General features: G+C 62.7%; 1 protein-coding gene and 1 non-coding gene across 4 annotated transcripts in view; both read left to right on the top strand.

The window, feature by feature from the left end:
- The first annotated feature begins 6 nt into the window (after positions 1-6).
- MYO1G (myosin IG) overlaps positions 7-13538 on the top strand; it is an 18163-nt gene continuing 4631 nt past the window's right edge. The window contains exons 1-20 of one of the 3 annotated variants that reach the window (XM_025046504.1): positions 7-197; positions 1137-1268; positions 1421-1519; positions 1925-2018; positions 2746-5160; positions 6452-6660; positions 6784-6877; positions 7568-7733; positions 7939-7992; positions 8517-8612; positions 8813-8932; positions 9486-9695; positions 9795-9940; positions 10366-10480; positions 10571-10741; positions 10910-10980; positions 11824-11898; positions 12047-12179; positions 12847-13013; positions 13316-13523. In XM_025046504.1, the coding sequence (XP_024902272.1) occupies positions 5066-5160; positions 6452-6660; positions 6784-6877; positions 7568-7733; positions 7939-7992; positions 8517-8612; positions 8813-8932; positions 9486-9695; positions 9795-9940; positions 10366-10480; positions 10571-10741; positions 10910-10980; positions 11824-11898; positions 12047-12179; positions 12847-13013; positions 13316-13523 (2130 nt within the window). In that variant the 5' untranslated portion in view covers positions 7-197; positions 1137-1268; positions 1421-1519; positions 1925-2018; positions 2746-5065. The remainder of the gene's footprint in view (positions 198-1136; positions 1269-1420; positions 1520-1924; positions 2019-2745; positions 5161-6451; positions 6661-6783; positions 6878-7567; positions 7734-7938; positions 7993-8516; positions 8613-8812; positions 8933-9485; positions 9696-9794; positions 9941-10365; positions 10481-10570; positions 10742-10909; positions 10981-11823; positions 11899-12046; positions 12180-12846; positions 13014-13315; positions 13524-13538) is intronic. The other 2 variants (XM_025046503.1, XM_006911480.3) reach the window with 2 other exon arrangements.
- Positions 474-605, top strand: LOC112479438. Its single transcript, XR_003046194.1, has one exon. It is a non-coding gene; the product is annotated as a small nucleolar RNA SNORA9 (small nucleolar RNA).

The following is a 13538-nucleotide window of genomic DNA, read 5'->3' as shown; positions in this document are numbered from 1 at the left end:
TCCCCCGCCGCACGCGAACCGGGCGAGTGCCGCCTCCTCGCACTGGGCCCGCCGCGCCCTCCGCCTTATTTCCCGGGGCCTCACCGCACCGCCTTCTGTCTTGCCTGTTGTCCCGAAGTGTCCTCTGAACTGTGAGAGTATGGAAGAGAAGGCCGCTCTGTGCAGTGACGTGTTGATACGGGTATTCCTGGGGTCTGGTAAGTTTAGGGAGCTCTGCTCTGGAGTGGCAGCGTCACAGGGGTGCAGTTAGCTGCTGTCGTCGCATCTGCTTGTTGGGGTGCCTCGCCCAAGCCCCCCTCCCCAGCCAGAAGGGATGTGTCTGGAGTGCCTCCCTTTCTGCCATCTGCCGGTTATCTGTCGTGGGCTCCTGGAAGAAACCCACGTGGGCTGATTGAACCCCGCGATCATCTCCCCTCGGCTTCCGGGCGGGCCCGGTGCTCTGCCCAGGGCCCATGGGCTTGGAGGAAAGTGGGCTGCAAGCCTCCAGCGTGCTTGGGTCTGCGGTGACCCCGTGCATTCCTACAGCGCTTGCAAGAACATTTTGAAACGGTTTGAGGCCTTGCCCTGCTGCATCCAGAGCAAGGTTATAGAAATTTCAGACAACTGCTGCTCCCTTCCGTGTCTGGTGTGCTGGGCACTGTATCTGACGCGGTAAACACTTGCCATATATGGTTAAGTAAATTTTAAGATTAGTGTTTCATCCATAGTACCCACATTTCAGGTGCTGAGTAGCCACATTTGGCGATTGGGGTGCAGATTATAAAACAGCCGCTTTTTTTGCCGGCGTTCTGGACTTTGGGTGTTGGTATGTTCCAGGCTTGTCGCAGATTTTGTTTTACTATATCCTGCGAAGAAATGCCTTACGGCAGTTGAAAGTGAAGCTCAGAGGGAGTGGGAAGGGTGGAGGTGGGCCAGCTGCAGGGACCAGTGAGTAGACAGGAGTCACGGGCGAGCCCAGCCCTGCGGGACTGATGTCCTGAGTGATTCCGGTTAGTGGCAGATCAGACGGAGGCGCCGAAGGCGAGGTTCCAGGAGCGCGGAGCCCCGAGCCACTGTCTGTACGAGAAAACCCCGTGGGAGAGGAGGGCACTAGTGCTTTAAAACTCCTGTGCCAAACTTCTTGGTTCTTCACGCAGTTTAAGCCTTGGAGGTCCACGAGGGGGTCTGGGGTCGTCCAGCTGGACACCGGCAGATAGGAGAGGGCGCCGGGCCCCTCCAGCCCTGCGCTCTGCTCTCTCCCAGGATGCCAGACAGGGAGGACTGGTCAGGTTGGAGGGGCTGCCCTTGGCCTTGCCTTGGTGTAAGGGCGGTGGGGTGCAGTCAGGGTTGGGCCAGGATGGAAATGGTGGCCGGCGTGGGCAGGGCAGCACAGCTGTGCTCCTGAGCGTGGCCAGGTCACACCATACCTCCTCCCTTGAAGGTCGAAGCTTCCGGCGGACTCGGTTCTCCCTCCAGTCCAAGTGCAGACGCTGAACACACTGGCCCCCGCGGGCCGCCGTCAGCAGACACTCCTCTCCTCGTGAGTCTCGTCTTTCCGCAGCCCTTGGCCCAGACTGCCTTTCAGGGTCCTTCCGGTGACAGTGGCCTGGGGATGTACGAGAGAGCCCTTCCTCCAGGGCCTGCCGCCCACTGTAGACAACCTGGCTTTCCTGCACACGTGGGGCCTTTCTTGTAACGCAGCCCACTGCATGTGTGGTGCCTTCTGTGTCACCTTGTGTCACCCTGTAGGAACTGGGGCTGGTGCTCTGACTACTGCTGATGTGAATACTTAGCTGTCTTTATAATCGAGGAGTCTTGAGCCCCCACCAGCACCCATGAACCTGGGGGGCTACCTTGTTGGAGGTGGGGGTGTCAGACCCTTCACAGTTTCTGACAGGCACCCACCCCCAGCACATGATACTTGGTTCCCCTGCCCATGTTTCAGCTCCAGAACCCCCAGGACGTCAGAGCTGGAAGAGACCTGAAAGGTGGCGACCCATCCACCCCGTGGCCGCTGGGCTGGTCCGTGGATCTCGCTGGTGAGCATGGCGGCAGTGTCTGGCTAGCCAGTCACTTCACTTCCGCTTTACCTATGTTCATTTTCCACGAGTCCCCCAGCTCTGAAGTTCATTCAAAACCATCTACTTGTTTTGACCTTCCCATGTTGCAAGTCAGGTGATTGAGTCCCAGAAAGGGTAATTGACTTCAAGTTCATGAAACCATTTTGTGGACAGACAGTTGTCTGCTGCCAGGGCTCCTGGGGCCCCAGCTCTGTGTCAGGCACCAGATCGCCTTCATGGTTTTGGATTCGGCACAGCCTTCTCCCCCAGGATTCTAGGTCAGTGGTGTGTCTGCCTGGAAAGGGTGACGCCTGCCATGGCAGAGTCTCCGGCCACTTAGCGCACAGGGGAGTCAGAAGCGGGAACCCACGTTCTATTATTGTTGCTCATGGCAGTTGGCATTTATTACAGTCCCTGGCCACATACTTATGTCATTTTAATTTTCACATCAAGTCTCCGAGTTTTTCTAGTTTCCTCTTTTTTACAGATGAGGAAGTCGGTGCTGTGAGGTGGTGGCTCACCCACACTGATGCATCCGGTGAGGGTGCAGCAGGATTTGAACCCAGGCTTTGTGCCTCACTTCTGTGAGAGGTTCAGCCCCCCATTCCCTCCTAGGAGGAGTCAGGAACTCCTGGCTTCTGGCCGGCTGTGGGCGGCTCAGGGCCCCAGTGTGCGTATCTGTCTGAGAGACATTCTCTGGCCCCAGGTTTGGATGCTGTGTCGTCTGCTTCAGAAACAAGGATCCTGGCTGTGCATCACGACCCAGGCCCCTCTGACATCTGAACGAGAAACAAGGGACATCGAATAAACAGGATTTTAAACGTGTGCTTCAGTCCAGCCTGCTGCTTTCCATGCTAGGCACGATGGGGAGGGGGCCCCAGGCACATCCTCACGGGTCCGGGTCAGATTTGGGGCTGCGGCTGGTCCTCATACCTGGGCATACTCTCAAGTACTGCCACCCAAGTGCTAACTGATGCCCTCAGTCTGAGTGGTGCACCCACATATCTGTTTTCTTTGGAAAATACCTGGTCATACCCACCAGCGAACCCACCCAGCCTGATGTCAGCAGTGGCAACGGGCCAGCTGACTGGCCACTTTCACATTCAGTTTGGTGGAGTCACGGCAGCCACACCCTGAGACTGAGGCGGAAGGCGTCGGGGAGCCTCCTGACCCCTCCGGGCAGGCACGGTGGAGGTGGCCTCCCCTGCAGCTTCCTCTCTGTGCCTCTGGATGAGGCGGGGGTGGATCTTAATGTGCAAACCCTAAACGAGGACAGTCATGCAGAGGAGCCGAGAAACGCACAGGCAGGTACCACAAGGGTCAGTGGCCATCAGCCAGGGTCCCTGGCAGGCAGGGCTGACTCGGAACTGACCTGGAAAAGAGGAGAGGACACCACTGCCTCAGCCCTCAGCGGCCCCTCAGCCATCCACCTGTCCCCACCACCTTCACGGGGCCCCAGCTGTCAGACCCTGCAGGGGTGTGCCCTGGGAAGCTGCCGATCGAGTCACCGCTTGTTCAGCCAGGGACAAGGCCAAGGCTGACCAGTAGGCCCAGAGGTCCAGCCAGACCAAGGACTTGTGTGTCATCTCAGCCACGTGAAGTAAACGAGGTGCTGGGTGGGAAGCTGGTTAGGCTCAAGGTCACTGTGGGTCAGTCCCCAACCTGCCAACGGTCATGAGGTTTTCATGGTGAAAAAACCCAAAGAAAATTACATTATGATTCATGAAAATGTTACAGAGTTCAGATATCAGTGTCCTGAAGTTTCGCTGGGACAGCCCGCTCGTCCCTGTCACGTGTTCTACGGTCCAGATGATTGGCCCCGAGTTTGGGGGAAGTGAAACTCCCAGATTCTCCCCTGCACGAGCACAGCACTGGGGTCAGGGGTTGTCCAGAGCTTGGGAGGGTGGGACTCCCCGGGGTTTTCCCCAAGAGCCCCCGGCTGCAGCCCAAGCTGCTCCTGATGGGAGGGAGGGTCTGGGCCTGTGGGGGGAGGCGACTGGTTTCATCTGGCACTTGGTGTGCTTTACAGCTTAGTTGAGTACGCTGTTACAAGATGTTTTGGGGAAAAATACCCATAACTGGCATATCAGTTATTTCAGAGCTTAAAAAGTGAGTTGATTGGAAAACAATTGCTAAATAAACTAGCTTTCTGAGTGCAAACCCCAAAGGCAGCATGTGGGTGACTCAATTTGGGGAGCCCTCAGCTCTAGCCGAGGGCAGGGATGGGAGAGAGCCACCCACCCAGAGGACGGGACACCCGTGGTCAAGGGGTGCTGTTGGAGACAAACCTGAGCCACTTATAAAGGTGCTGCCTGGTCCCAGAGCCAGATGGTAGGGCTCCTGGCACTGTTCCTGGTCCTTACTACTGAAGGGACAGGTGGGTGGACCCCAGCACCTGTGGGAAGGAACCAGACTCCAAATCGTGGCAGGGTGAGTCTAGACGCCAGCCCTGTGGTGGGCCCCGCGTGAAGCTGGTTATCATCTTTCCGTCCCGGTGAGGTCTCCACACCTTGAGGACCGTCACTGCCTAGGACCCTGTCCCAGACACCTGCCCGCACATGGCATTTTCTCATTTAATCCAGGTACAGTGTACCTGCCCTAAAACCCACCTACTGCTAAGGCCTGAGAATTCACAGACACAGAGGGAGCAGCCGTGGTCACATCACGAAACCTGTCCCTATGGTGGTGTGGCAGGCGACTCCACGCGGCAGGCTGGGGACTGGCTCCGATGCTGAGATGGGGGTGGACTCAGAGGTTGCAGAGGGTGGGGCTCCAAAGGGGCCAGGAGCCCTCCAGAGCATCCGTTAGGCTGGGGACCAGGAAGCAGGGGTCAGAGGCCCTGAGGGGGGGGAGCCTCGAGTGGGGGGGCTGCCCCTCCCCGGGGCCAGAACCCACTTCCTACTTCACTGCTCGCTGGGAGGCGGCAGCGAGGGCTGTGGGTAGAGGGGCCGGGCCTGCTCCCTCCGCCCACCCTCTGCACAGGAAGGTCTGTCGGGCCACCTGGCCTGGGGCGCCCCACTGGCAGGATGGAGGACGAGGAAGGGCCCCAGTGCGGTAAGCCGGACTTCGTGCTTTTGGACCAAGTGACCATGGAAGACTTCATGGAGAACCTGAAGCTCAGGTGGGCCCCAGACCCTGGTCCCTTCGCCCTGGTATCCAGTGGACGGCCACCAACCACGGTCTGGGTGACTGCAGAGGGACGTGGTGGGGCAGGCAGGATGGTCCCCTCGGGGCCAGGGCGGCCGGTCAGTACTGGGGTGGACTCCCAGACCCCTGCCCCCCACGCAACCAGGGCCTGCTGGCCCCTCCTGCCTGGCACCCAGACCAGGCAGATGCCCCATCCCACTCATGGGGCCCTCCCGAACCCTGGGGGCCCCGAGGGACACGGGAAAGCTGAGACTCTGGGGGACTCATGGGGGCTGCATGGTGCGACTGGTAGAGTGACCTGGGGCCTGATTTCCCACAGAGGAGGGCAGAGGGCAGGGAGGAGCTGGGGGCCAGGGTGACATGGGGTGGCTGCCAGGAGCCGGCTTCACCCCTGGACCCCCCGGGGGAGCAGAAGGCAGCCCCAGTGAGCAGATCGTTGGAGTCAGGGGACAGAGATGAGCTATTTTATGTGGCACAGAGCTAAGCGTAACTCCGCCTCATTCTTATAAACCAGCTCAGAGATAGAGATCACCATCCTCATTCTGGTGGGACACTGAGCCCCAGGCCGCACGGCCTGCAGATGGGACACTGTCTCCGAACGGGTCCCAGGTGGCGTTTAAGAGAGTGTAGAGGGGCTGCCAGGGAGCTCCTGTGTCAGAGGCAGCTGAGGAAGAGGAACTCGGATGGGCGCCAGGGGACGGCATGTCCCAGACGCCCCGGGGAGCAGGCCAGCCGGTGCCTAGCCAGGGCGGCACAGCCCAGGGAGGGGGGACACAGGCACTGAGTAGAGGGGCGAGAAGTCAGGAGGGGCTGGGGGGCTGTGGCTGCTGTAGCCCTCGGCCCTCCTGGCACCCCTCCGCCCGCTATCTGGGTGGGGCTGGGCGGGGTCCCCTTCTCCTCTGGGTCCCCGCCCAACCATTAAGACCGGAAACTGCCAAGGCCTCTCCCTCCGCCGCCCAGCCCCTTTCTTCTCTCAGGCCCTCCCCCGTCTCCCACCTACGGGTTCTGCATTGCCCAGTGTGGCCTGGGCGAGTGGGTCCCCTCATAAAATGGGCATCACGACACCTGTGATGTCAGGACCCCCGGAAGAGCAGTGTGGGCCCCAACACTGTGCTGCGGTGGGTGAAGACTCAGGCCCACCCTCCCCCTCCTCCTTGCTCAGCCCCCGGTGGGTGGGCTAGGGCCTCCTGCACGGGCCCACCGTCCAGCACCTGGGTGTGTGCCCCACGGCCCTGAGCGCTGAGGACTGGGCTTGCCCATGCCAGGTTCGAGAAGGGGCGGATCTACACCTACATCGGAGAGGTGCTGGTGTCTGTGAACCCCTACCAGGAGCTGCCCCTCTACGGGCCTGAGGCCATTGCCAGGTACCAGGGCCGCGAGCTCTACGAGCGGCCGCCCCACCTGTACGCCGTGGCCAACGCCGCCTACAGGGCGATGAAGCGCAGGTCCAGGGACACCTGCATTGTGATCTCAGGTACCTCTGGCCCTTGCCCTCATTTGTCCATGATGGGAGGCGGCTGCGGCACCAGGAGCGGTGGGCACAGGGGCTGGGCAAGGGGGAACGGCCCCTCATTCTGACTGTCCAGCTGTCCTGCAGGGGAGAGCGGGGCGGGGAAGACAGAAGCCAGCAAGCACATCATGCAGTACATCGCGGCTGTCACCAACCCAAGCCAGAGGGCCGAGGTGGAGAGGTGAGGGCAGGCAGGGCTGTGACTGAGCCCAGCTCGGGCCAAGTTCCGGGGGCTGTCTGTCAGGAAGGCTCCTGGTACCCCACACCCAGGACCTCTCAACTGAGACCAGGAGAGGCCCAGTGCAGGGGCGCCCTGCCACTGGGGACAGGAAGGTGAGGCGCAGAGGTCCAACAGACATGGGCTGGGCCACTCACGGGGCACGGGACAGAAGTGGAGAAAGAGGTTGGCCAGCTGCTCAGGAAGGCCCAGCGGGCTAAGCCAGGTGTCCGGGTGCAGGCCAGAACCGGAAATCAGGGCCGCAGGCAGCTCACCCGCGCTCATGCCAGGCCTGGTGGGAGCAGCTTCCTGTGCGGGAGCCTGCACTTCCTGTCGATGTGGGGTGAGGTGGGGTTCAAGGGGGCAGAAGGTGCCGAGCCTACATGACCAGCAGCTGCTCCCCTGCAGCTGGAGGCCCATGGCAGAGTGTGTCTGCAGCCATGTCCTCACTGCAGGCGGCGGCTGGTCTGGGGGAGTGGGGAGGTGACCTCACCCAGCACAAGCAGCTGGCAGGTGCCTCCCGCAGCGTCTCAGGGTGAAGAGCCAGTCTACGGCTTGCAAGGGGCAGTGCAGGGTGACGCCTCAGGCGGGGATGCTAGACTGGGGTGCACTCCCCAGCGCCAGGTCTTATAGCCCCACCCCGTGCTTCATCAGGGTCAAGAACGTGCTGCTTAAGTCCACCTGCGTGCTGGAGGCCTTCGGGAACGCTCGCACCAACCGCAACCACAACTCCAGCCGCTTCGGCAAGTACATGGACATCAACTTCGACTTCAAAGGCGACCCCGTGGGGGGGCACATCCACAGCTACCTGCTGGAGAAGGTGGGCTGCGAGGCCTCCCTGGGGGCGGGGCGGGGCGGAGCTGCCCAGCCACACTGACCTCCCAGGCCTGGCTCCTGGGGGAGGGACCGGACCTTTTCCGATGGCCCAGGTTCACAGGGCGGGGCTCCCTGGGGCTCTGTGGTAAGTCCGTTGGGGGGGGGTTCCCGCTGCCCGAGCACGGGTCCACCTGCACCTCTCTCCTCAGTCTCGGGTCCTCAAGCAGCACGTGGGCGAAAGGAACTTCCACGCCTTCTACCAGGTGAGCAAGGCGGGCCCCGCCCATTTCCCCGCCCCCTCGCTGCGCCGCCTTCACTGGGGGGCGGGTCTCCAGGGACATGGCCATGTCTACACCCTGTCTGATCCTGTTGGGGATTCTATCTGGACATTGGTGGTGTCTACACTGAACGAGACCCACCGAGGTGGGGTCTTCCCGGACACACTCACCCCCTGAGGTGAGACACAGTGGGTCTACATCATCCTGACCCACCGAATCACTCTAGACACAGTGGGTCTACATCATCCTGACCCACCGAATCCAATTCAGTGATAACCACATCAGACCACCGAGGCGGGAGCTCCTGTATTCGTGTGGTGTCCACAGTGTCTGACACTGAACGGTTCCTTGCTGGACTCAGTGGGTGTCAACTCCGGCTACTGAAGTGGGCTTTCCCTGGACTCGGACAGCATCCATACGGTCACTGAGCTCCGTGGTTTGCTGGGTCCAGGACAGCAGAAGGGCGTGGCGTGTGTGGGCGGGGCCTGACCGAGGGGCGTGTCCTCCAGGTGCTGCGAGGCTGCGAAGACTCAGAGCTGCGAGAGCTGCACCTGCAGAGAAGCCCCACTCTGTACAATTTCACCCGCCAGGGCGCGGGGCTCAGTGTGAGTAGGCGCGGGGCTCCACGTGCACCGGGGTGCCCACGGCCCTGGGCGCTGGCGGTCAGCGGCTTCAGCAAGGCCCGATTCAACAGGCATTCGGGTCCGGGAGTCAGGGCTTAGCACGGGAACGGGTGCAGTAGGTGAGATGCATTCTGGGTGCAGGAACCAGGGCTCCCTGGGGTGATGAGCCCTTTCTCCCCCAGGTCTCGGACAGTGACGAGAAGAGCCACCACCAGGCGGTGATAGAGGCCATGCAGGTGATCGGCTTCCGGGCCGAGGAGGTGGGCTCCGTGCACCGGATACTGGCTGCCATACTGCACCTGGTGAGCCTAGCTGCGCAGCTGGGGGCCACGGCCCACATGCTGTCCTCAACCACCCGTGGAGGAGGAGGCTGGCCTCTGACAGCCCAGCCACCCAGCTGGCCACTCCTGCCTCTCCTGAAGCCGAGCCGCTTCTGCTGTGGGCTCCCTGGAGACTGGGCCCAGAACGTGGCTGGTCAGGCCTGCGAGGTGCCCAGTCGGTGTCTGGAAGATGAGCCCGCGCTTGGCAGGCAGGGCAGTTGGGGCCAGAAAGCCTGGCATCAGCAGGCCGGCCTCTTGTTTCTGTCACTCACCACCTGCGTGGCTTTGGGCAGGTGACCCAGGGCCTCTGAGCCTCCCTTCTCTGTGAGGCGCCACCGGGAGTGGGCAGTGCGTAGCTGTTGGGGAGGACACCTGGGGTCACTCCAGTGCCCTTCTGAGGGGGAGGCCTCTGGCTGCTCCAGGCCCCTCCCACATCGCTGGCTAGGGCCCTGCCTTCCCTTCCTCCTCCCCTGGCAAAGGCGCGCAGGCTCTTCTGAGACCTGGAGCCTGACTTCTGCCCGGTCTCTGTCACCAGGGAAACATCGAGTTTGTGGAGAAGGAGGAGGGGGGCCTGGCTGTGTCGGAGGAGGTGCTAGTAGACCACGTGGCCGAGCTGACGGCCACGCCCCGGGAGATGGTTCTGCGCTGCCTGCTGGCTCGCACCGTGGCCTCGGGAGGCAGGGAAGTCATTGAGAAGGGCCACACAGCAGCTGAGGCCAGCTACGCCCGGGACGCCTGTGCCAAGGTACCGTATAGGGAAGGCATTATGGGGGGTGAGATCTGGGAGGCCTTCCTGGAGGAGGTAAGGCCGGAGGCAGCCATAAGCAGCCTGGCCTCCTTCTAGGCAGTGTACCAGCGGCTGTTTGAGTGGGTGGTGAACCGGATCAACAGTGTCATGGAAACCCGGGACCGGGACCCCCGGAGGGACGGCAAGGACACGGTCATCGGCGTGCTAGATATCTACGGCTTTGAAGTGTTCCCTGTCAACAGGTGGGTGGGCAGCCACCATACCCCATGCTCTGTCCCCCAACCTCTAGGGCCGCCTCAGTCCCAAAGAGCTCGGCTGGGCCAGGAAGCAGGAAGTCTGGTGTCTGTTCTAGCTGGTCCCTGACCCCAGGCTCACGTCCCGAGCTGCCTCCGTGGTATCACCCAGGGACGCCAAAGCCCGGCTCACCTCCCGTCACCATGGGTACACAAGCTGGGGTAGAGGAGAGGCCTGAGTGGCGGGAGGCACCCCACAGTGAGGCCCCTGGGGGCCTGGCGCGGGCCCGCGGACCAGCCGTTGTGGACGAGGCTGCCGCGCTGCCCTCACTGCACATGGCGTGAAGCCTGCGCGCCGCGGCGGGTGGCGGGTGATGGTTGGTGGGTGGCGGGTGATGGTTGGTGGGTGGGTGCTGACGGCCCCCTGCCCCCAGCTTCGAGCAGTTCTGCATCAACTACTGCAACGAGAAGCTGCAGCAGCTGTTCATCCAGCTCATCCTGAAGCAGGAGCAGGAGGAGTACGAGCGGGAGGGCATCGCCTGGCAGAGCGTGAGCGCAGCCCCGCACCTGGGCCTGGGGGCGGGGCGGGGCGGGGCGGGGTCTGGCCCTGGGCTGGAGCCACCGCTCCTTCTGCCTCAGGTGGAATACTTCAACAACGCCACCATCGTGGACCTGGTGGAGCGGCCCCACCGGGGCATTCTGGCCGTGCTGGACGAGGCCTGCAGCTCTGCGGGCACCATCACCGACCGCATCTTCCTGCAGACCCTGGACACGCACCACCGCCACCACCCACACTACACCAGCCGCCAGGTGCCCCCGCCCCCGCGTCCAGCTTGCTCCGGCGCTGGCACAAGCCCCACAGGCGCCACAGCGCCTGTCTCGGTGGGGACAGGGGACTGGATGCCTCCTCTGCAGGAGTGTCCACCCCCTCCCTTCCTTCTGTGCCTTGACCCTGGCCTGTCCCTGTCCCCCCTACAGCTCTGCCCCACAGACAAGACCATGGAGTTTGGCCGAGACTTCCGGATCAAGCACTATGCGGGGGACGTCACGTGAGGCTTCCCCCCCTCCACCGCCTTCTATCCTCCCTCTGCCCGCTTCTTTCTAAGACACTGAAAAATATTCGCCACAGGCTTTTGATATAGTGGGTCTCAGCCTTGGGCACATCACAGAGTCTCCTGGGGAGCTTTAAAAATGCCCCACCCCCATGCAGCCAGGTGGGGCCTCTGCTCTGAGCCCAGGGTTGGTTCTCACATTATGAGCAAGATGAACTCCTGTGAGGTGCAGGTCAGCACCAAGGAGAGGTGGGGGAGGGGCCGGCCACCGCCGGAGCTGTATTTCTGTCCCCCCAGCTCCCCAGCCCCCCACCCCCTGTCCTCAGGCCACACACAGGGTGCCGAGGTCCAATGTGTCCTTCGGAAATCACACAATTATTATTATTAACGTGTCTCTCGCCTCATCCCAAAGCAGATTTGAGGTGACTCACGGAGAGGCACACGTGCCTCGTGTCCCTCACAAGGAGAAGTAGAATAGACGGAGTGGCCAGACGTCCAGTCCTGTGCTCTGAGCCTGTGCAGGCTGCACGTGGGCTGGGACTGGGGCCCTGGGCCTTCCATGGGTCAGGGGGGTCTGAGGTCCCCAGTGATTCAGGGGTCCCGGTGCATGGGCGAGCCTTGGTGTGTAGGCACTGCTCTGAGCACATGACGTCTGCTGGGGCACAGAGAGCTTCAGTCACTCACCCCGGGCCACATGGCCTGTATGTGCCAGAGCGGGACTCAAGGGGCACAGCCGCTGGCCTCACAGCCGGGACAGTGAAAGGGAGGCCAGCCTGTGAAGACGGAGTGGCCGGGTGCCAGGAGCCCCGCGGCCCTCACGCCCTCCGCCGCCACCCGCAGGTACTCAGTACAGGGCTTCATGGACAAGAACAGGGACGCCCTCTTCCAGGACTTCAAGCGGCTGCTGTACAACAGGTGGGTGGCCCGGGGCTGGGGCTGGCAGGGCCCTCAGCAGCTCGGGCATGAGCCTCCCCTCCCCATGGCCAGGAAGCTTACAAATGGCCCAGCTGGGGTGGAGGCCACCCTCCCCGAGGGCGGCTTGGCATGCAGCTTGTGTCCACAGCACAGACCCCACCCTGCGGGCCATGTGGCCAGACGGGCAGCAGGACATCACAGAGGTGACCAAGCGCCCCCTGACAGCCGGCACCCTCTTCAAGAACTCCATGGTGGCCCTGGTGGAAAACCTGGCCTCTAAGGTACCACCCCAGCCTCGGCCCCGCCCGGGCTCCACCTGGGTCCTTCCAGATCCTTCTGTCTGTGCCTGGGCGTCCAGTTGTGCCCCCACTGTCTGTGCATGTCATGCGGAGGAGCTGTGCGTCTGCCGAGCCCCTGTCCAGCAGGGAGACGGCGCCGGCTCGAGGTCACACTGGATCAGACGCCGGCCTCCGCAGCCCACTGGGGCCGGGCACAGGAGACCCTGCTCGGAGCTTGGTTGGCCCAGCCAGGGCCCTGCCAGGAGCTGGGATCGCCTCCTGAGCTGGGGCCACAAGGATGGCAGAGCACTAGGTTCTTGTGGAGCTCGGGGCTCAAAGTCAGAGGAGGGAGCAGGGGGACACCGTGGCCGGCTTAAGAGCAGACCATCCAGAAACGGGAGAAGGAGGGCCGAGGAGGTGGCCTCCGGCCCAGCTGGCTCCCTGCTGCTCCGGGCTAGGTCTCCTCCTGCCCTGCCAGGGTCTGGCCACCATCCCCTCGTGCCCTAGTCTCACCCTGGCCCTTCAGCCCCCCTTGTCACCACACGGGTCTCTTCCCCCGGGTGGACGGCAGCCGGGGAGGGACAGATGGCACACCCGAGCTCACCTGCTTCCCCTGCCGGGTGGCCTCATGGCTGTGACACTGGCCTCCCAAGAGTCCTCTGTCCCCCAGGAGCCCTTCTACGTGCGCTGTATCAAGCCCAACGAGGACAAGGTGGCCGCGAAGCTGGACGAGGGCCACTGTCGCCACCAGGTCGCATATCTGGGACTGCTGGAGAACGTGAGGGTCCGCAGGGCTGGCTTTGCCTCCCGCCAGCCCTACCCTCGATTCCTGCTCAGGTACAGCGGGGTCCCTTATCCCCGTGGGCTGCGTCCCCATGTGGAGTCCCAGGGGCGAGGGGCACGCAGGAGTTCCCAAAAGCAACTTCTCGGACATCCATGGAGGCACGCGGGAGCCGCGCGGTGTGATCACGGGTTAACGTGAGGCCCCTCGGTGACAGACGACAGGGCGTGGTCTAGGTGGGGCATTGTGGGCGGGACTAAGGGTTGAGTGGCATGAAGGGGTTTAAGGGGCCATGTGGGCGGAGGCTCCTCACACCTCCCCTAGGCCTGACACGCACTGCCCTGTCCTGCGGTGACAGGTACAAGATGACCTGTGAGTACACGTGGCCCAACCACCTGCTGGGCTCCGACCGAGCGGCTGTGAGCGCCCTTCTGGAGCAGCATGGGCTGCAGGGGGACGTGGCCTTCGGCCACAGCAAGCTCTTCGTCCGCTCGCCGCAGACGCTGGTCGCGCTGGAGCAGAGTCGCGCACGCCTCATCCCCATCATCGTGCTGCTGCTGCAGAAGGTGCGGCGGGCGCGT

The sequence above is a fragment of the Pteropus alecto genome, unplaced genomic scaffold, assembly GCF_000325575.1.
Source record: "Pteropus alecto unplaced genomic scaffold, ASM32557v1 scaffold214, whole genome shotgun sequence".
In the NCBI taxonomy this organism is placed as follows: domain Eukaryota; kingdom Metazoa; phylum Chordata; class Mammalia; order Chiroptera; family Pteropodidae; genus Pteropus; species Pteropus alecto.
The sequence above is the reverse complement of the archived record's forward strand: the minus strand, read 5'-3'. Positions and strand labels throughout refer to the sequence as shown.